This window comes from Ricinus communis, chromosome 10, assembly GCF_019578655.1.
Source record: "Ricinus communis isolate WT05 ecotype wild-type chromosome 10, ASM1957865v1, whole genome shotgun sequence".
Classification (NCBI taxonomy): Eukaryota; Viridiplantae; Streptophyta; class Magnoliopsida; order Malpighiales; family Euphorbiaceae; genus Ricinus; species Ricinus communis.
Genome location: NC_063265.1, coordinates 8941213 through 8963177, shown reverse-complemented (window position 1 = coordinate 8963177; position 21965 = coordinate 8941213). Strand labels below are relative to the sequence as shown.

Here is a 21965-nt window from a genome sequence, read left to right as displayed (position 1 = left end):
TTTTAAATTATTATACTAATAAAATTTTAAAATAGCTAGTTTGCTATTGTTTTTTTAAAATATTATAAATTGATATTAAAAAATAATTTTTTATTAAATTCTATTTATAAATTTAATTTTTATAATCAAAATATTAAAAGCGGTCGTAAAACGCACAAATAAACGACCAGTATATATTAAATTTAGATATAGCGATTAAAACTAACTAAACTTCTATTTTATTATAAACCAAAACAAGAAAATTTCTCAAGAATAAAGAAAAAGCAACAAAAAATATAAATATATTTCTCAATACCCATATTTAACTTTATAATATTATTATGTCGATTGATGTGTGAAAAATTAAGAACCAAGAGAAAAAAGAAAAAGAATATTAAACTTATTTAAAAGGAAAATTGAATAAAAACAAAGTGAAGAAATAATTTTTCTTCTTCTTTAGGAAAATATTGAGCATTGATCGTTCAAAATATCTCATCAATTCACCTCTCCAACAATAGAAAGAGTTGAAAGAAGAGAGAGAAAAAGGGTGAGTCACATTCACATGAAATTTGGAATTTTAGATTTTTGCATTTTTCTCCAAATTCTGAAAACTGAATGGTGAAATTATGGAACACGTCGACCACTCAACTGGCTCTATATTTCAAAAATCACTCTGACAATTTGTTCTCAGCCACAGAAATTTTCCTTTTAAGCAAAAAAGTGGGAATAATATAATAATAATAATAATAAAAATGAGAAAGATAGAAGAACAGCAACAGAACACGTTTGCCACCTGACAAACCTTAACCATTAAACACAGCCACTGCCACAGAATCAGCAATTAGCCAATCACAATACAATTTGTTGATCTCCTCTTCCCCACTTCTTCTTGATCTCGACTTTTCCTTACTTCCTTTGCCTCTTCAATAATTTTTGTTTTTCTTATTTCTCTTCTTCTTATAATTTACTAAAACAAGAAAGAAAAGATATCAACCATTTTCCTCCTCTAAATTATCACATATCATTAGTAACATATTTATATTGCAGTATGCTTTTAATCTGTCATCACAATGATTGCTAGCTCTATAATTACTGTTTCTTTTATTTCTTCAATGGATTATAAATTATTTAATTAAATATATATTATTATTTGATATCATGCAAAGAAATAAATATAATATTATCCATGTAATTTGCTAATTCAATGCTAATCTTCTGGCTAGAAATTCAACCAGAGAAATATTTCAAAAAAAGAAATAAACTTGGACGGCCTTATAATTTTTCAAGAAACACATTTTAAAGTGCCAAAATTAAAGATTCTTTTCATAGAGCAAGATATCTTTTTTCTTATATTTAGTTTTTGAAAAGAAAAACAAAAGATAGCAGAAAAACATAAAAAATATCAACAATATAAAAAGGCAAGTGAAGGTTATTGGCTCCAATTGAGATGGAGGCAAGCTTTGTGTTAAAGCAGTTGCCAAGCTGCAGCAGCTTAACTCTACCTTGTCTCTCTCGTCAACTGCTATCCATACCCAGCTCCCAATCATTCTCTTTTGCTTCTTCCTTTAATAAATCTCACTTGTTTTTTTCCAATCATCCCAAATGCCCTTTGCCTTGTAAATTTCAAATTCATCATCAACAATTCATTTGGAATAGCACCAGCAATGGCATCACCAAGCCAAGAACAGCAACAACTACCAAGAAAAGAAAAGCCCATGTCAAGAAAAGCACCGGCATGTCCAAAAACACAAAGAAATATACTGCTGCTAATACTGATGGCGGAAAGCTGGCAGTTTCTGAAGAGAGAGAAGAGAAGGTGAAAATGAAGGTAAATGTCAAGTCTTTGCATCAAAATGGAGATCCTTTAGGGAAAAAAGATCTGGGTAAGACTGTAGTGAAATGGATAAGCCAAGGAATGAGAGCAATGGCTGCTGATTTTGCTTCTGCAGAGACTCAAGGAGAGTTCCTGGAGCTGAGACAGAGGATGGATTTAGAGGCTGGGTTGACTTTTGTTATACAGGCTCAGCCTTATATTAACGCTGTTCCTATTCCTTTGGGTTTTGAAGCTCTTTGCTTGAAGGCTTGTATTCATTATCCTACGCTTTTTGATCATTTTCAAAGAGAGTTGCGTGATGTCCTTCAAGATTTACAGCGGAAAGGGTTGGTTCAAGATTGGCAAAACACCGAATCTTGGAAGTTGCTCAAGGAGCTTGCCAATTCAGGTTTTCTTCTCTCTCTTACTTTCAATAAGTGGTTTTATAACAGCGCTCTTTTTAGGGTTGAAGTTCGTACTACTTGTCTAATATAGTAATGAAATTTTAAGGATTTAGATTTTGATTAGTGATGGAATTCAGGCTTCTTTTCACAGGACATAACCCTTTGCCCTTCCTTTTAGTAAGTATTTTAACCTGATGATAGATTATAGTAGAAGCCTAGCTCACACTATAAAAAATGCTGTTCTTTATGGGTTAAAATTTATATTAATTGTTACTTGTAATAATGAGTTTAAAAGATTGGATTTTTTATGAGCTTGAGAATTTAGTGACTTGGTTAAGGCTCTGCAGTCTCTTTAATGAGTAAGTAAGGCATGTTTAATTGTCCTAATGGTTGTTTCCGAGTGTGGACTATGTACTGAGACAATTCGTTTACAGTTCAGCATAGAGCAGTTGCACGGAAGGTGTCAAAACCAAAGCCTTTGCAAGGTGTTTTAGGGATGAATTTGGATAAGGCTAAGGCCATACAAAGCAGGATTGATGAGTTTACTAAGACAATGTCAGAGTTGCTCCAAATAGAGAGGGATTCTGAATTGGAGTTCACACAGGAGGAGTTGAATGCTGTTCCTACACCTGATGAAAATTCTGATCCATCTAAGCCGATTGAGTTCTTGGTTAGCCATGGCCAGGCCCAGCAAGAGCTTTGTGACACCATCTGCAACTTGAATGCAGTTAGCACATCTACAGGTTATTCAGTAATTTAGCTTTGCCATGATGACTAATTGTTTTGACTTGTCTATACAAGTAGGTTCTTCAAATTATATAAACCTGGCAAGTAATTTGGGAATTGGGATGTCTAAACAGGATTAGGAGGAATGCATCTGGTATTGTTTAGGGTGGAAGGGAATCACCGATTACCACCCACAAACCTTTCACCTGGCGATATGGTTTGCGTGAGAATTTGTGATAGCAGGGGTGCAGGTGCAACTTCTTGCATGCAAGGTTTTGTCAACAACCTTGGGGAGGATGGTTGTAGCATCAGTGTGGCTTTAGAATCTCGTCATGGTGATCCCACCTTCTCTAAGCTCTTTGGCAAGGGTGTTCGCATTGATCGTATCCATGGACTGGCTGACGCCCTCACATATGAGGTATTTGATAAATAAATCTTGTATAGTCATCTTGGTATGTACTTGCACATGTTATCAAGTGATTTCAATTTGCACAATTTCTTCACCAGAATCTCAACATACCTTTCCCAAATTAAACACATTTTTCTGTTAGTGTTCATCTTTTAAAATTTTCCCACTACATCAAATATCCAGTCTTGCAAAGTAAATTTATATCCTTTGTGGCTTAGTCACCTGCATGACCCATACAGATTTTCCAGAGCACAGTGCCTCTCTGGATTTCTGGGGCTGAAGCTTTCAGCAATAACTTAGCAATGCACAGATGGGTGTGAGTTTATTGTCTTCTGTTTTGGTTTGCTTAATCATAAGTTTTGTAATTCTTCAATTTGGTACACCATGTTTGCCAACTGCCTTCTTTACCAACCTGAAAGCTACTTGTGTAGTTCAAAGACCATTTGTCCGTGTTTTCTGAAATGATTGGAAAATCCAAGTTAATTTGTTATACTTACTTTACTTTAGAATCTCCCATGCATTAGAAAAGAAAAATTTCATAACACATTAGTAAAGTAGAAATTCAGCAACCTTTGATCATCTATTGCATGTTTATATTACACCAAAATTCTCTTTTCTCTGCTTCTCTGATTATATTTCTTTAAGGGTTTTGCTGCTTACCTGCTATATCTAATAGATTGTTGTGATATTCTTTTGAAGCGTAATTGTGAGGCCCTTATGCTGCTTCAGAAGAATGGTCTGCAGAAGAAAAATCCCTCAATTGCTATTGTGGCTACATTGTTTGGTGACAGTGAAGATCTTGCTTGGTTGGAGGAGAAAGATTTGGCAGAATGGAATGAAGCTGATATGGATGGATGTTTTGGGAGTGAAAGATTTGATGATTCACAGCGAAGAGCAATGGCCTTAGGATTGAACCAGAAACGGCCATTACTAATTATCCAAGGGCCTCCAGGTACTGGGAAGTCAGGTTTGCTTAAGGAACTAATAGTACGTGCTGTGCACCAAGGTGAAAGGGTGCTTGTGACAGCACCTACAAACGCAGCTGTTGACAATATGGTTGAAAAACTTTCAAATATTGGATTAGACATTGTGCGGGTCGGTAATCCAGCACGTATTTCTTCTGCTGTAGCATCAAAGTCCTTGAGCGAAATAGTGAATTCTAAGCTTGCAACCTTCCGGATGGAGTTTGAAAGGAAGAAGTCTGATCTTAGAAAAGACCTGAGACATTGTTTAGAAGATGATTCTTTAGCTGCTGGCATCCGTCAACTTCTAAAACAGCTTGGGAAGACCATGAAGAAGAAGGAGAAGGAGTCTGTGAAGGAGGTGCTGTCAAGTGCACAGGTAGTGCTTGCAACTAATACTGGAGCAGCTGATCCGCTGATTCGAAGGCTGGATACTTTTGATCTGGTTGTTATAGATGAAGCAGGGCAGGCCATAGAACCGTCTTGCTGGATCCCAATATTGCAGGGTAAACGCTGTATTCTTGCTGGGGACCAGTGCCAGCTTGCTCCAGTAATTCTATCCAGAAAAGCCCTGGAGGGAGGCCTTGGTGTATCTCTACTGGAAAGAGCTGCAACTTTGCATGATGGGGTCCTTGCAATCCAATTAACTACACAGTATCGTATGAATGATGCAATAGCCAGTTGGGCTTCCAAAGAGATGTATGGTGGATTATTAAAGTCCTCTTCAAAAGTTTCTTCACATCTTCTTGTGCATTCCCCATTTGTTAAGGTAATAAACCTATCTCTAATACTTTAGAACTGCAAATAGGAGGGAAGGTACTTTGACAGGTTATTTGATTATTTTCTGTATCCATAAAATACTGATATTCTAGGGACTTAAATCTGGCAAATAAGCTCTTTGTTTCCCATTTTAACCTCAGAGATCCTCTACTCCATGCTCCTCTTTTGCTCTTCCTTTTCTTTTTCTTTTTGTTCTTCTGTCAACTTTTGAAATTCTGACATGATATATCTCATAGATTATTTTCTGTGACGTGTTTGAGGGAATGAACAATTTTTTTTAGTAAATTTTTATCATTCATAACATGCTAGGACTATCTCCAGAAAGCCTCCATGTCTTAGATATTACCTTCATGATTCATCAAAGACATTTCAGTGAAGAGTTACCATGTTTGCAAAGTAATAATGTTTTGCTAAAGACTATATCTAACTTAAGTTGTGACTGACTTGGGTTTCCAGAACAATTTCTGTTTTGCCGTGTAATATTTTCAATAAAGCATCAACTTGAAATTTGTACATGGTTTTACAGCCTACGTGGATAACTCAATGCCCCCTGCTGCTACTGGACACAAGAATGCCATATGGAAGTTTGTTCATAGGTTGCGAAGAGCATTTAGACCCAGCTGGCACAGGTTCCTTTTACAACGAAGGGGAAGCTGAAATTGTTGTGCAACATGTGATTTCCTTAATTTATGCAGGTAAAAGCTCGTCTATTATAATAGATTAAGTATTCATGTTTTCTTGCACTGTCATTTCTAGCCAAAATTTTAAATAGCAAACAAATCCTTGCCAACCACAGATGCATTTATGCATTTTCCTTCTCCAAAGAACTCAATTGCATTGACGAAAGTGATGATGTATTTGTTGAATGATTATGTAGCCCAGACACTGCTAGATGTTCAAAGTTTTGTGTTTGTTGCACAAGTGAAAATGTTTATTTATCTAAACTAAAGCAAATAGGTATAAACAATATCGACATTCTTTAGTTGCTGCTCTGGCTTCTATTGAATATGTCATTTGAATATTTGAAAGAGGTGAATCCTCTTCTCACTGATTTCCTTTCTCCTTGGTCCAAATGGACAAATGTAGGTCATAACCTCACTGTATTTGCAATTCTGGGCTAACTCCAGCATATCCTGTACACTTCCAATCATTTAGTTTACTAGTCCTTCTCTATTATTTTTGCTTTTGGGGATTTGTATTGATAAGAGGATTTTTGGTCCCATCCCATATATGCTGCTTGCAGGCTAAATCAGGTAGACTTAATTTTTACTGAATCTACAATGCAGGTGTTAGACCAACAACTATTGCAGTTCAATCACCTTATGTAGCTCAGGTACAACTCCTAAGGGACAGGCTTGATGAACTTCCAGAGGCAGATGGTGTCGAGGTCGCAACTATCGATAGCTTCCAAGGCCGTGAAGCTGATGCAGTAATCATATCAATGGTAAAAGTTAATTATTTTTTCTTATTTTTATTTTTTTGTGGGAAAATAATACAATTCCTAATTTTGTTTAGAAATTTGTGAAAAATATTTTATTTAGTATTTAAGTTCTTATCATCAGCTTGTCATGCTTTTGAATTTATTAAATGCCTCATTTTCTTGATTATAAATTCAAGAAAGAATCTGATAGTGACTGGGTTATAACTACGCAATCTCACTTTGTTTTAACTTCTGTCAGTGATAAATAGGAACAAAGTACAATTTCTAGACCATAGTTTAGTTCAGAAGTCTACCTAAAATTAATTTGAATATTACATGACTAACTTGGCTATGCATGTTCGCTAGGTTCGCTCAAACAATTTAGGAGCTGTTGGATTTCTGGGCGACAGCAGGCGAATGAACGTCGCCATAACAAGAGCACGAAGACATGTAGCAGTTGTCTGTGATAGCTCAACAATATGCCATAATACCTTCCTGGCCAGGCTGTTGCGCCACATTCGCTATTTTGGTAGGGTCAAGCATGCTGAGCCTGGTAGTTTTGGAGGATCTGGACTCGGAATGGACCCAATGTTGCCATCAATTAGTTAAGTATAAATCTGATACTTATTTTTCCCCAGCTGAAAATCGAATTGGGAGAACTCAACGCAATCAGCATCTGCTTTTGTATCCATTGATGTACAGCAGGTTTTTCATTTTTGTTGACACAGAGAAAATGATAGTTGTCTTGTCTTGTCTGTAGTGATTGGTTAGAGTTGTATATAAATAGCACATACAATTCCATTCTTAATTGTATATGATTTGAAGTTTATATAAGATACCAATGAAAAATTTACTGCAAGTTCAACTGGTACTTGAATGAAATTATGCAAATATTAGGTACTTGCTTTCAAAAACTTTCAAGCTGATTTAGCTCTGGAAATAGCGGCAGAAAGTGACTTATAGAAGTGAGTTTACAAAAGCTTTTCAGCCCCTGCTATTTTTGTTACGTTGATGGTTGCATGGTTGGATTTTGTTACTAGCTTTAGCAAGTGAGAGAGGGAGTTTGGTTGAATCTGTCTGCTTAGATTGAAGATTGCATCCTGAGAAGAATATGTATTACGGATTGTTAACACTTGCTTACTCCAGATACATGCAATATAATAAATAAACGAGTGATATGTATGTTATATTTTGAGCAGTGCGGCCGGGACATGAAATGATTAGATATATTTTGGAAAAAAAGGCTTAAAGGACAATATTAACAGGCAAAAGCAAATTCTGTATATCACATCAATTTTATCCTTTCTAATCATTCTTTATTTAAGTAATAAAGAAGTCACAAATTAAACAAATGGGCCTTGCTAGTAATTACTTAAGTGTGTCATTAAACTCTAATGCACCTTCTGTTCTTTCTTAAAGTATCCAAAGTTCAGGATCGCACAATGTTTAGACCTTAGCCACATTCTAATACCACTCCCTAACTGCCTATATATAGAGATGATATATTAATCACAGCAGCATCATATGCCATTAGTATGCAGATTGGACAATCAAATTGCATTAACAAATTATTTTTTTTTGTTGTATTTATATATATTAGGTTTATTATTCATGTATATTGAATGTAAATATTAACTATTTGACTCGTTAGTACTTAAAAAATAAAATAATATATATTTCTAAATTTAGTATTATAAACATTTATAGTGTTAAAATAATGAAAAAGTTCTTTTATTATACTAAATTCATCTACAAATAAATTATTTTATAATTTATATTAATATTTTTATAAATATTTAAATTTAATATATCATTAAAAAAAAACTGAAAATTCACATATATTATAAAAGTATATTAATTTTAATAAAATAGTATGATAGTATTGAAAATTGATCTTCCTAATAAGAATAATGTAATAGGACTATTTCTATTTGAAATTTTCTTTCATTAAATATTTTTTTTATTAAAGCTCTAATCTAGCATTAATATAGTTTAAATCTTGACTTATAATTTTATCTTTCAATTTTTTATTTGATATATATTTTCATAAAATTAATCATCATTATCGTTACAAAACTCGTATATTGTTGACCATAACATAAAATTAGAATGAAATATATCAGTAATATTAATTTTAGATAATATTACAGAAGTATTAATCTATTTTAGATTATTATTTTTTTTTATATATTTTATATCTTCATTAAATATCTAAAGAAATTTCAATTTTTCATAAAGAATGTTAATATGCAAATTGGTGATTTATTTTAAATTTCTCATGTTAGTTATAGACATTTGTGCAATTAAATAGTTAATAGATTCACATCTTAGTACTAATATTTTAATAATTATTTGAATTTTTCTAATAAACAAAAATAAAATTATTTCTTTATTGTAATTAAATTTAATTTTCTTCTCATTTTAATAAATAAATTTTTATGAATTAATAAAAATATTTAAAATTAAAAATTAGCTACTCAAGCCAAGAGATTTATTCAAATAGACTCGAAAAGAGTCTTCAATTTCTTAATTGTAAGTAAAAAAGATCCAAATTTAAATACATCTCATCACAACTGAAGTTTAATTACATTTGCATAATCTTAACTAATGCACAACCAATATACTATAAAAACTGATTCAATAGTTGTCTAAAATATATTATTAGAGGATAATAATAATAAATTTTCTGTAAAACTGATTCAATATTTGTCAAAGCAGATACTAATTATACCAAAGTCTATAAATTGTATGCATGATGACTTAATAAGTCGATATATTAACAAAATGTATCCAAATTATAATACCTTTCTTAGTTTTCTATCGAATTATTTTTAATTTTTTATTGATAATTTCTTAGTATTCTATCTCTACAACCAAATTTTAACTCTTCAATAACATTGTACTATTACGTGACCAAGTAATTTATTGACCAAAGATATGCAAAACATGTTATCTACATTTATTAATATTTAGTTCAAAATTCATAAAGTCAAAAATTAAAATATTATCCAAATGTTGGTTTTAGATACTTAACTCCTCAAGTAATTGGATTTATTTTTTAAAATATAATTAATACATTACAAATCATTATAAAAAATGTGTCGTGTTTTTGCTACCCAATGGCCATATGCAACTTAATAAAATATAAAAGATTTTGGTGATGCTAGTGACTTTCACTACTTTGAACATTGTCCATGCGATTCAACTTAGTTGTTGTTGTTGTTGTTTTTAATGTAGAAATTGTTTTTTTTCACTTTTTTTATTTGTAGCCTTTTCACTATTATCTATCAATATTGATTAGAATTTAGTATTTTAAGATGAGACCCACAAACTATTAGACTTCTAATAAATTAAAAAAAAAAAAGGAACTTTAAGAATGTATTTCTTTTTTATATTTAATTTAAGAGTACGATAAATCATACGAGTCTTATATTTCTATATGTTATTTTTTTCTATCATTAGATTCATAAAGTCTATTATATACAATACTCAAATTTAATCAATGTAAAGATGTAAGAAATTAATTTAAAATTCTTCTTTCCTTGATATATAAAACTAAAAATATGTTTGATAATTTTATTGGTTGTATGCATATAAAAAAAAAAACTTTTCTTATAAGAAAGTTTCTTTTGTTTTGAAAAAAATAAGAAAATAAAGCTAAAAGTCAGATTTTACTTTAATCGTACATTTAGTCAATATATAATTCATGCTTTTGTATGAAATTTTTAATTTTTTCTACAACTATAAAATTTAAGTTAAATGTTATTTTTAATTAATTATAAATACTATATATATATATATATATGGAATTTCTTAATATAAATTATTATTTAATAATATTTTTAAAAATTCAATCACTACTCTAAATTTGTATTAAATGATGTTAATAATAATGTTGATTGATATCCAAATTTGCTACTTCAAGCGCATAAGATGCATCTTAAAAATGCATATTTTTGACTGATATTTCCTTTTTTCTTTTTAAATATAATTTTCTTTAATTTTTTTTTTCAATAATTTTTTAATAGAATTTATCTTTTTATTTACAATATTTTAAGATCCTATCTCTATACAAATTTTATTTCTATACTACTTTCACGTAATGATATTTTTTATTAATTATATTAAATTAGTAAAAGACCAAATTTATTATTTTTAACAATACTAATTGTAAGATGCTTTCAGTAATTTTGTTCGTCCTCCTTTCTCTTTGCACATATATATATTATGATAAAAAAAGGATCAAAGTTATGAGTGTTGTTCTCCAAGTATTGAATGATCACTTACATGATCCATATTTTGATTTTCAGAATTGGAGAATTTTTTTCCTTCTTTTTGAATAGATTTGTTTCTTTCTTTTATGTTTGTTTTGAATAGGTTTGAAAGCTATTTTCGAAATGGTAAATTTGCCTTTGTCAGAAAGCAAAATTATATTTGGCATATTACTATTTTATCCAATGAAGTAAAAATTCAGAAAATATTTTACAGGAGTGAGCTGCATAATTTGAGTTTCTAAAATTTTCTTTTTATAATATTGTTGGAAACAGAAAAACTAATTATTCATTAAATGTGAATATATATTTCAAATTAATATTTTATCCTAAGGTAAATATTAGCTTCAAGATTTGAATCTCATGAACAACAAATTGCATATCCCATATCTTTGTACACATTCATGTATTGCCTACCTCTAAATACTTTATCATTACTAGAAATTGACTCATCAATTATAGTGGGTGCCTAAATTTTTGTTCTAAGGCAAGAAAGGGTCCAACCCAATGAATTTATGTCATTTGACTAACGATACCTAGTTTCCTCCTCCTCCCCTTTTACAATCGAATTTCTTTTTTATTTTTTCTTTAAGAAAAAAGTTGTAGCAAACCGAATTATAAATAAGATACCCTTCACAAGAAAAGAAAGTAATTGAATTTGTAAGGCGATCTTGGCAAAGCCATACAAGGAAAAATCCGTTTCTTTTGTCATTAATAACAAAATCTTGTCTCTTATTAGCAAATATGAAGTCCCCAATTAATATTCAACCTTTTTCTTTTTTAATCTGTCAGCATCCGTTGCTCCTTAAAACTCATCTTTTTGACATTTTCTCTAATCCATTTTTAGATAATTTTTTGGTAAATTATACTAATTATTTTATAAATGTTACTAGTTACGAAAAAATGAATACTATTCTAAAAAAAATAATTATTTTCACAATATTTAACAATTATAAGAAATTGTTAAATTAATAAAAAATATTAAATTTTTTGTAATCGTGAAATATATTACTAAATGAAAAATGACAATCCTCTTCATATTTTTTCATATTACACTAATTGTTTAGGAGTGAAACTGATTGCGAAAAAATAAATGATATTACGAAATTTAATGATTTATGAAAAATACTATTTTTTTATAATCATAAAATTTATTGCTATGAAAAATGACAATCATCTTCATATTCTTTTATAAATTAAGCTCATTTTTCATACATTTTAAGGGTGCATAAATTTTTAAAATTATATTATATTATTTTATCATACCTTATATATATAAGTTGTCATTATCTTATCAGTGAATTAAAATAAAATATGATTACTTTATTTTAAAACAAAATAATCATAAAATTTCTCCTTAAAAAATTATAGAAAGTGAACTCAATACCTATTTTATTTTCTATAAGTGTATTATACACCACAACTAATAAGACAGTGATACATATGTACGAGTGTTTTACACTTTAGTATTAAATGATTGATACATACTTCATTATTTAAAACTAATGAATATATATCGATCATTTATCGATTTAATGTATAATCAGAGACATACGCCAAATCTAGATAAGAATTATTTATAAAGATTCTATGCATTGTTTGAAGTGCATCTCTGCAGTGTTCAAGAGTAATATCAGCATCAGCCTCAATAAACAAGACGCCTTCGCTGGGGCATTCCACTACAAGCTTGCGATTAGACCATTCTCTGAGGCTACCAGCAAATAGATAGTAAAACACTAGCGCTTTAGCGAGCGCCTCTCTTATCACCTTAACGGGATCTTTTCCTTGCACTGAAGGGTCATGATGATAAATTTGTACGATAGGAACATGGAATCGGAGACCTTCTTGGTCATCTATGTCCGATAATAGCTTGAACTCGTAAGGGGTGGGCTTGGCCGGGACGATTAGTTCAGGTCCACGCCTGTGGACCTGGAACTGATGGAGCTTGTTGGTGAATTCATGGTAGAAGAATGAGTGTTTGCTGAAGTGAACTGAGTGAATGGTAGTGTTATATATTTTGCTGCTTTCACTGATACATGACAGTAGCATCTATTTATAAGGGCAATGTTAGGACTAGTTGAATGTTGGTAACTAAAAGGAATGGAATTGCCACGAGTTCGGCATTTAAAATTTCTCTGTCGCGGGTTAATCTTTTGCATCCTATATACATCATGTTATTGGTTTCAGTTGTTCTAATTTTTGTTCAGACATGCATACACTTCATTCACTTATGGCTCTAATTGTATGGTGTGTGTAAGACTATAATTAAATCTCAACAAATTTGGGAAACTAATCTTTGTCCGCTCATTATCATAATTAGTGGTGATTCACAATTGGTTTCCTTTTATTTATGGGAGCTTAGTTGGTATCCTTTCACCTGAAACAAACATACAAATTTGAATTCAAAACTTCTACCTCCGAGCAACAATGATTTAAGTTTCAAGTACAATGATTTAAGTTCCAAGTACGGTGAATCAGAGTCTTTAAGTAATAATATTATAGCAATAATATATATTATAATAAATCTCCCACATTTATTTTGATGCTTTTGTGCATTTAAGCATTGTATTGTGACACATACCTCAACAGCAAACCTTCTTGGAACAACCATGTGCACCGGCAGGGTGAGCAATTTCTATCATATTTTTCCGCCTATACACATGTCTAGATTGTTATTGTTTTAATTATTGAATTTAGAAATTTAGTATATACTTTTTTTTGTTTCAAAAAGTATAAAATTTGATTAATAGAAAATTATATTTATATAAAAAATTCGTTACTATTGTTTTAGTTATAAAATTTTTATTCGAATAATTAGAACTGTTTTTTATTTAAATATAAAATTTGACTAATGATAAATTAAATAAATACAATAAATATCTACTAGATAACATAATTAAAGGAAGGAGCGTCATTAGACTTGTTTTAAAGGCGGGTCCGCTAGATTCGGTCCAGGCTTAATTAGGCTTGCATTTTTCAAACTTTGACCCGACGCTAGCTCGATCCCGCCCGTACAAGCTAAGCTTTTAACTAAGCCGACTTTTAAAAATATATAAATTTTTATATATATATTTTCTAGACAGATTAGTTTATCAAGCGAGCCTGAAAGAAATAATATTTTTAAATTCTAGGGATGGTAGTCAGGTGGATATTTTGGATATCCGACCCGACAGAATCTTAATAGGATAAATTCAGATAATAATAAACTAGTCTAGAATTTAATTTTACTGCCTGAATTGGATTTGAGTCGGGTCCGGATTTGAACCCGCAGGTATCCAGTATCCAACGCAGTTATATTAAAATTTATTATATTATATTATATTTTTATTATTTAGAATATTATTGTAATTTTTTTTAAAATTTATATTTGGATTGCATTAATATATATTGAATATTAAACAAATGGACATTGCTAGTAATTACTTAGCACTTAGAGGACCCTTGTGCCATTAACTCTAATGCACCTTCTGTTCTTTCTTAAAGTATCTAAAATTCAGGATCACACAATGTTTAGACCTTAGCCACATTCTAATACCACTCCCTAACTGCCTATATATGGAGATGATATATTAATCACAGCAGCATCATATGCCATCAATATGCAGAGTGGACAATCAAATTGCATTAACAAACTTTCTTTTTTCAGAAATAATATATGGATATTCAATTAATAAAAACTATGCATGTATATTTTGATATAAAAAATAAAAATAAATATCAAACATCGCTAAAAAAAATACTGATTTAGGAATTTCATTTCGCTACCACAAAAGAGTAGTCACAATTTAACTACCACTCATAGATCACTTTACTACCACGGTGAAACCGTATCATATTTTTTGATATTTAGCAATCCTATTGCGATTGTTTAATGACCGATAGCAATAGCGACCATATAAAAACCACACTTGTTATTTCCAAAATAAATGCCAAATTTTTACGCGTAATTTAGCAACTACTAAGAGACCACAATCGTAGTCTTTAGATTAGAGATCGCAGAAAGTGGTCGCTAAAATGGGTGTCAAGTTCTTGCAAGAAATTTAGTGACAACTTAGAGACTAAACTTATGGTCTTTAAATTAAATACCACATAAAGTGGTCTGTTTATTTATTTATTTATACATTTATTATTTTATTTTTATTATAATATTATTTATATTTTATAATATAGAAAGTTACAAAGCTACAATAAGGTATCGAGAGGGCTATCACAATCAGGTGTGAAGCAATTAGCCCCTATTTAGTACCCCTCTTAATATTTAGGGGCTGAGGCGAGAAATGGCTTGATGAACCGTTCCGTTCGCCACGCACCGGCCCCATTCACTTGCTTATCGTAGAGGCTGTACACAGTGCCCCACAACTATGAATAGTATTATAAAATAAAATATGTATTTAAAAATATATGGAAATTAATTATATTATCAATATATTTATTATTTTATTATATTATATATTTGTTTAATATATTCACAATTATTTTGGTATATATATTTAATTATTTGTATTCATTTATACGTTTAGTTATTAATTTATATATATATATATATATATATATATATATATATATATATATATATATATATAAATTGGTGTTCAGCGATTACAAGGTTGTCGTCGCTGTAGGTACTTAATGAAATGGTAAAAGAATCGTCGTTTTAGCCTATGATTGGGGTTTAATTTAAACGACGAAAAAGTTATCCACTTATCACTTTGCTTCTCCTCTCTCAACTTATTTCACAGTCTCAAAGTTGAACCCTAAATCTCTAATTCCATTGGTAGTGTCGCTGGTGATAAAAGTTCCACGAGCCTCTGCCTTGTGTGCCGCTCCTTAATGTGTCTTCTCTCTCTCTCTCTCCAAGTATGTATAATGACTCTTCTCTCTCTCTCTCTTTCCCTTCATTCATATAAAAAAATTAAAACCTTTTCCTACAAGCTGAACAATCATTTTCTATCTCTTTCTCCCTCTCTCATTGCTGTATAAGTTTGTGCTAGAAGATCAGCTTCACTTTTAAGATGTTTTCTTCAGTTTTGAGTTGATTTTAATGGCAGATTGATGGATAATATTGTCCTGAATGAGTTTGTATTTTTCATTTTTTAGACCATATAGATATGTACTAAATGAGTTTATATTATTTATTTTACAGATTGCATAGATTTGTGCAAAATAATTTTTGCTATTCATTTTATAAAAATTCTGATTTTTTTTTTTTATAACAAAATGAGTGGTTAATTTTGTGGCTATGAGTGGTTATATATATAATGAAGTATTCTAGATTCTAGAAGTTTGGAATGATAATCTTGAAGAAGAATTTGTTCTTAGAATGTCAAAACCCTAATTGCTTGTTAATTAGCTTATATTCTCTCTACTAACACACTATACTGATTGTTGAAAAATGGCTTCTATATTCTTCAGGAGACGGGTGAAAGCTGGTTCAATAAGATTTGAGGGCAATCCAAGTCTAATTTCAATGGATTTCGCATTCCAATTGAAGCAATTGCAATATCTTCTGGTGGAATCTCTTATTTGTACTGCTCATCTCCAAATTTGATAAATTGATCACTAACCCCATTTGGGTTTTGTTTCAAATGTACCTTATATGTGATGTCTAAGATTTAGGGGCAGTGATAGTTAATGGGTGTTTTTTTATACAAAGATAACAGGGCATAATTTGTATGAAATTTTCTACTGGGTGTATTTATTTTAAGTGCTAAATGTGACCAAAATAATTATTAACGTAATGAATTTAAATTGCTTGGTGACTTTATTTGTGATCCTTAATTGAAATACTTAAGAGAGTGAGTTTTCTACAAATACTAATGTCATTTGATGATGATTTAAGGATTTAACTAAAAAATTGCTTTAGATAACTATTGTTGGGTCCAAATCCGCCCTTCATGTTTTTCATTTTTATCACATTTGCCCCTCATGAATTTTTTGGCTAAAAAACGATCCTTTTCTATTCAAAACGAGCTAAAATAACACCTTGCGTAACGGGTAATTAACTCCCGTTACATTTTGCTTACGTGGACATATGCTGACAAGACAACAAGATTTTCTTGTAGGCACATAAACTTACACGTGGTTTCTTATTTACTAAAACCAAATTATTGAATTTCATTTTTCATTTTTTTTCTTATAAGAAAATATAATCACATCAAAATCAAAAACCACAAGAAACAAACAGACACCAACGTTCAGTTCAAAACCCATACTTTGTGCACACACCGTACCATTTCAAGAAACTTGCTTTTTATTTTTTCAAAAAGCTCAAGCTCAGTTGTGCATCCTGCAAATTCATGAACAGAACTTTGGTGTTCTTGGCACTTTGGTGTTCTTGGCATGGATGCTGCAAAGGACAACAATTATATGGAGGATTTTATAGAAGTGCCTTCTTTACTTTTGTACTGCGTTTTTGTCTAGGTTGTTGCTGTTAGAAAAGTAACGCAGAATTATTTAAGTATTTACGTGTCTTGTTAATTTACTTAGTCAAATAAATTAACTATTAAAAATTCTAGTTTAAATGAGTCAGTTAGTAGTGGTCTTATTTTCGGAGTCTTTTTCTGTTAGTAGGTTGCTTCCTTTATTTTTGTAAGTGTTATTTCTCTAGTTGTATTTAAGAAGCATTTGGATTCAATAAAGATAATCACTTCAGCTGCTACTTTTCTTCTGGTATTGCTATAATTTTCTGTTTTAAACACACTTATTTTTATCATCTGGTATCAGAGCCTCCACTGAGGCCTGAGTTTTTTTTGTGATGGCAAGCAGCAGCATGTCGAATGGAGTGAACATTTCCCAACCAACAATACCGATTTTTAACGGCAGCAACTATGATGTTTGGAGTACGAAGATGAAAACTCTCTTCATTTCCCAAGATCTATGGGATTTGGTAGAGAAAGGCTACAACGATGAAGGTGTAACGACCGATGCTTTGAAGGACATGCGAAAGAAGGATGCGAAAGCTCTCTTCTTCATTCAACAAGGAGTGGATGATGCTGTTTTCTCTTCTCGAATTTCTGCTGCAACAAAAGCAAAAGAAGCATGGGATGCTCTCATGAATGGGTATCAAGGCACAGCAAAGGTACTCACTGTCAAGCTACAAACACTTCGTAGAAAGTTTGAAAGCTTCAAAATGAAGGATGGGGAGAGTATAAATGATTGTTCTAACAATCTCATGGGCATAGTCAATCAAATGAGGAAATACAGAGAAAATATTGCTGATCAGAAGGTTGTTGAGAAATTGCTGCGAAGTTTGACCCAGAAGTATGATTCTACGGTGTCAGCAATAGAGGAATCCAGAGACTTAACAGTCTTGACAATTGATGAATTATTGGGTTCCTTACAATCCCATGAAGATAGATACAAAAGCTATGAGGAGAGCTCTTTGGAGAAGGCATTTCAAACTAAACTGAGATTTTTAAATGACCATGAGGGTGGCAGTAGCAACACGAATCGTGGAGGTTATTCTTCTCACAGAAAAAGAGGAGGTAGAGGAGCTAGAGGAGGTGGACACTTAGGTGATAAAAATCAACAATCTCAAGGCGAAGGTGAAACTCAAAACCGTAAGTTCAGGTGTTATTATTGTGATAAAATTGGTCATATTGAAAGGTATTGCCGTGTAAAAGAGAGAGATGAAAAGCAAGCTAATTTTGTTGAAGAAAAGGATAAAGATGAGCCTGAATGTTTATTTCTTGCTTGCTTTACTACTAATGTTTGCTCTTCAGATGTATGGTATATGGATAGTGGTTGTAGCAGTCATATGACAACAAATTTGGAGGCATTTATCACCTTGGATAGGTCAGTTAGAACAAGTGTGAAGACAGCTGAAGGCACAATCCGCAAAACTGAAGGAAAGGGAGTAGTGAAGCTGAATTCTTGCGGAGGCAGTTGCATCAAAGATGTGCTTTATGTTCCAGATTTGGACTCCAACTTGTTGAGTGTTGGGCAATTTTTAAGAGAAGGCTACTCATTACTCTTTGAAGATTTATCATGCTCTGTTTTTACAGATAAAAGTAAGGCTAAGTTGCTGCTCAAGGTCACGATGGCAAAAAATAATATGTTCCCTATCAATTCGAGTGATGAGAATCAAGCCCTCGTTGTCTCAGTAAATAATGACAATTGGATATGGCATCACAGATATGGTCACTTGAATTTCAATTGCTTAAAGTTGATGTCTGATCAAGATTTAGTGGATGGATTGCCCTCCATTCAGCATGAAAATGATGTGTGTGAAATTGTGCACTTGGGAAACAACACAGAGAGTCCTTTCCGAAAGGGCATGCAAGGAGAGCTACAAAACCTCTTGAGTTAGTTCATGCCGATGTTTGTGGCCCAATGCAAACTCCATCTCTTAATAATAACATATATTTTCTTGTGTTTGTTGATGATTATAGCAGGATGACATGGGTGCATTTTCTTAAGCATAAATCAGATGTGCTGTCTTTTTTCAAAACATTCAAGTCTCTTGTTGAAAAGCAAAGCGGGTATGAGTTGCAGACACTGCGAACAGATCGTGGTGGAGAATTTTTGTCCAATGCTTTCACCAAATTTTGTGAAGATTGTGGAGTTTGGAGGCAACTAACAGCAAGCTATACACCCCAGTAAAATGGAGTCGTGGAAAGGAAGAACAGAAGCCTTGTCGAGATGGCAAAATGCATGCTAAAAGCAAAAAGTCTTCCAAAGTACCTATGGGCTGAAGCAGTGCACACGGCAGCCTATATCTTGAACAGAAGTTCAACAACAGCGTTGCAAAATCTAGCACCATTCGAAGTATGGAATGGATGGAAGCCTAAGGTAATCCATTTTAAAGTTTTTGGATGCATTTCGTATGTTCATACTCCATCACAACAACGGAGTAAACTTGATGATAACAGTGTTAAATGCATCTTTGTGGGTTATAGTCTTAATACCAAAGGCTATCGTTTTTATGATCCAATTGCTAAAAAGCTTATCATTAGTCGTGATGCTTTGTTTGATGAGAAAAATGCATGGAATTGGGATGAGAAACAGGGATGTCCAGAATTTTTTCAAATAAAGGAAATGGATACACAAGAAATTGATACTGGTGATGGTGGTCAGAGTTTAGGTTCTTCAACGTCTTCAACAAACTCATCCAGTCCAATGAATTCAACACCAACAAATTCTCCTAGTTCTGAAGGTGGCACATCATCAAGCGGATCTTCTACACCTCCAAGAAAATGGGGTTCATTGCTTGAAATTTATCAAAGAACAGAAAGGAGTTTACGTGCTCAAATTGAAAAACCCAGTTGCTTTGAAGATGCTGTGGTTTCAAAGGAATGGCTCACTGCGATGGATGCAGAAATGCAGTCTTTGGAAAGAAATCAAACGTGGGAGTTAGTTGAATTACCTAAAGACAAGAAGGTGGTTGGGTTGAAATGGGTTTATAAACTCAAATTTAAACCTAATGGCACAATTCAGAAACACAAAGCAAGATTGGTGGCTCATGGGTACATGCAAAAAGAAGGTATTGATTTTGAGGAAACGTTTTCTCCAGTAGCTAGATTTGACACTATTAGAACTATTTTTGCTATTGCTGCTCATTACAAGTGGAGTGTGTATCAATTTGAAGTGAAATCAGCATTTTTGAATGGTGTTTTGGATGAGGAAGTATTTGTGGAGCAGCCAAGAGGGTATGAAGTCAAAGGCGAAGAAAACAAAGTCTATCGCCTCAAAAAAACTTTGTACGGGCTGAAGCAAGCTCCAAGAGCCTGGTACGAAAGAATTGATGGGCATTTCACAAAAAATAATTTTGAAAGAAGCGCAAGTGAACCAACTTTGTATGTAAAGGCAAACGAAGCCAGAGAGGTACTCATTGTTTGTCTTTATGTAGATGATTTGGTGTATACTAGTAGTAGTGCTAACATGATAGCTGAATTTAAGAAGCTTATGATTAATGAGTTTGAAATGACTGACTTGGGATTGATGAGTTACTTTTTGGGGTTAGAAGTGCATCAATGTGCTATTGGAATTTTTGTTTCTCAATAAAAATATGTGAGAGATATTCTCGAAAGGCCAAAATTGCAGGACTGTAATCCTGTCAAGACTCCTATGGTTGCAAATCAATTGTTCAGTATTCATGATGGAGAAGAAAAGGCTGATGCAAGTGTTTATCGTAGCTTAATTGGGAGCTTGTTTTATCTCACTAACACTAGGCTGGACATTTTACAAGCTACAAGTCTACTGTTAAGGTTTATGCAAAGTCCAAGTATGGTGCACTATAGGGCAGTAAAAAGAATTTTGCGATACCTAAAGGGAACAAGCACTTATGGTCTTTGGTATAGTGGTGATAATCTGAAATTGAGTGGTTTCTCGGATAGCGATTGGGCAGGTTCAATTGATGATCGAAGAAGTACTTCAGGTTACATTTTCAGTCTTGGTTCAAGTGCAATATCATGGAGTTCCAGGAAGCAGACCTCTACAGCTCTTTCGTCATCGGAAGCTGAGTACATGGCTGTAACATTAGCGGCATGCCAGGCAGTGTGGTTACAGCGAATTCTGAAGGATGTGAAGCAAGAGCAAACTGTGACTACAATCTTCTGCGACAATCAATCCACCATTGCCATGACTAAGAATCCTGTTTTTCATAGTCGAACAAGGCATATTGAGACGCGTCATCACTTCATCAGAGAATTGGTAGCAAAAGAATGTATTGAGATTGCATATTGCAATACAGATGAACAACAAACTGATATGTTCACAAAGCCTCTCTCTTTGGCCAAATTTGAAAAATTCAGGCATTTGATTGGTGTTATGGACTTCTGCATTAAGGGGGGCTGTTAGAAAAGTAATGCAGAATTATTTAAGTATTTACGTGTCTTGTTAATTTACTTAGTCAAATAAATTAGCTATTAAAAGTCCTAGTCTAAATGAGTCAGCTAGTAGTGGTCTTATTTTCGGAGTCTTTTTCTGTTAGTAGGTTGCTTCCTTTATTTTTGTAAGTCTGTTATTTCTCTAGTTGTATTTAAGAAGCATTTGGATTCAATAAAGATAATCACTTCAGCTGCTACTTTTCTCCTGCTATTGCTATAATTTTCTGTTTTAAACACACTTATTTTTATCAGTTGCCTATCTCGGCAAATACAACTGCAGGGACAGAATCATATGCACCCAGCTAGTAAGAAGGATGGCATCAAGGGTTTTGACATTCTGTATTAGACATGCTTCTCTTGTAAGACCCCTTTCAG

At 32.3% G+C, this 21965-nt stretch overlaps 1 protein-coding gene and 1 long non-coding RNA gene across 2 annotated transcripts; both read left to right on the top strand.

The window, feature by feature from the left end:
- The first annotated feature begins 1332 nt into the window (after positions 1 to 1332).
- Positions 1333 to 7352, top strand: LOC8284270 (DNA-binding protein SMUBP-2). The gene is made up of 7 exons (XM_002523966.4): positions 1333 to 2201; positions 2631 to 2939; positions 3057 to 3340; positions 4031 to 5062; positions 5600 to 5768; positions 6360 to 6517; positions 6860 to 7352. The coding sequence occupies exons 1-7, from the start codon at positions 1427 to 1429 to the stop codon at positions 7100 to 7102; spliced, it is 2970 nt and encodes a 989-aa protein (XP_002524012.2). The 5' UTR covers positions 1333 to 1426; the 3' UTR covers positions 7103 to 7352.
- An 8013-nt stretch (positions 7353 to 15365) lies between these two features.
- LOC107261639 lies at positions 15366 to 16528 on the top strand. Its single transcript, XR_001535546.3, has 2 exons — positions 15366 to 15621; positions 16177 to 16528. It is a non-coding gene; the product is annotated as an uncharacterized LOC107261639 (long non-coding RNA).
- Positions 16529 to 21965: the final 5437 nt, after the last annotated feature.

Excerpts from the sequence above, each read along its gene's own strand:
- LOC8284270 (XM_002523966.4), top strand. The coding sequence starts at position 1,427 with ATGGAGGCAAGCTTTGTGTTAAAGCAGTTGCCAAGCTGCAGCAGCTTA. Across the intron at positions 2,940-3,056 it reads TGCAGTTAGCACATCTACAG|GATTAGGAGGAATGCATCTG; the intron begins GTTATTCAGTAA and ends ATGTCTAAACAG. Across the intron at positions 3,341-4,030 it reads CTGACGCCCTCACATATGAG|CGTAATTGTGAGGCCCTTAT; the intron begins GTATTTGATAAA and ends ATTCTTTTGAAG.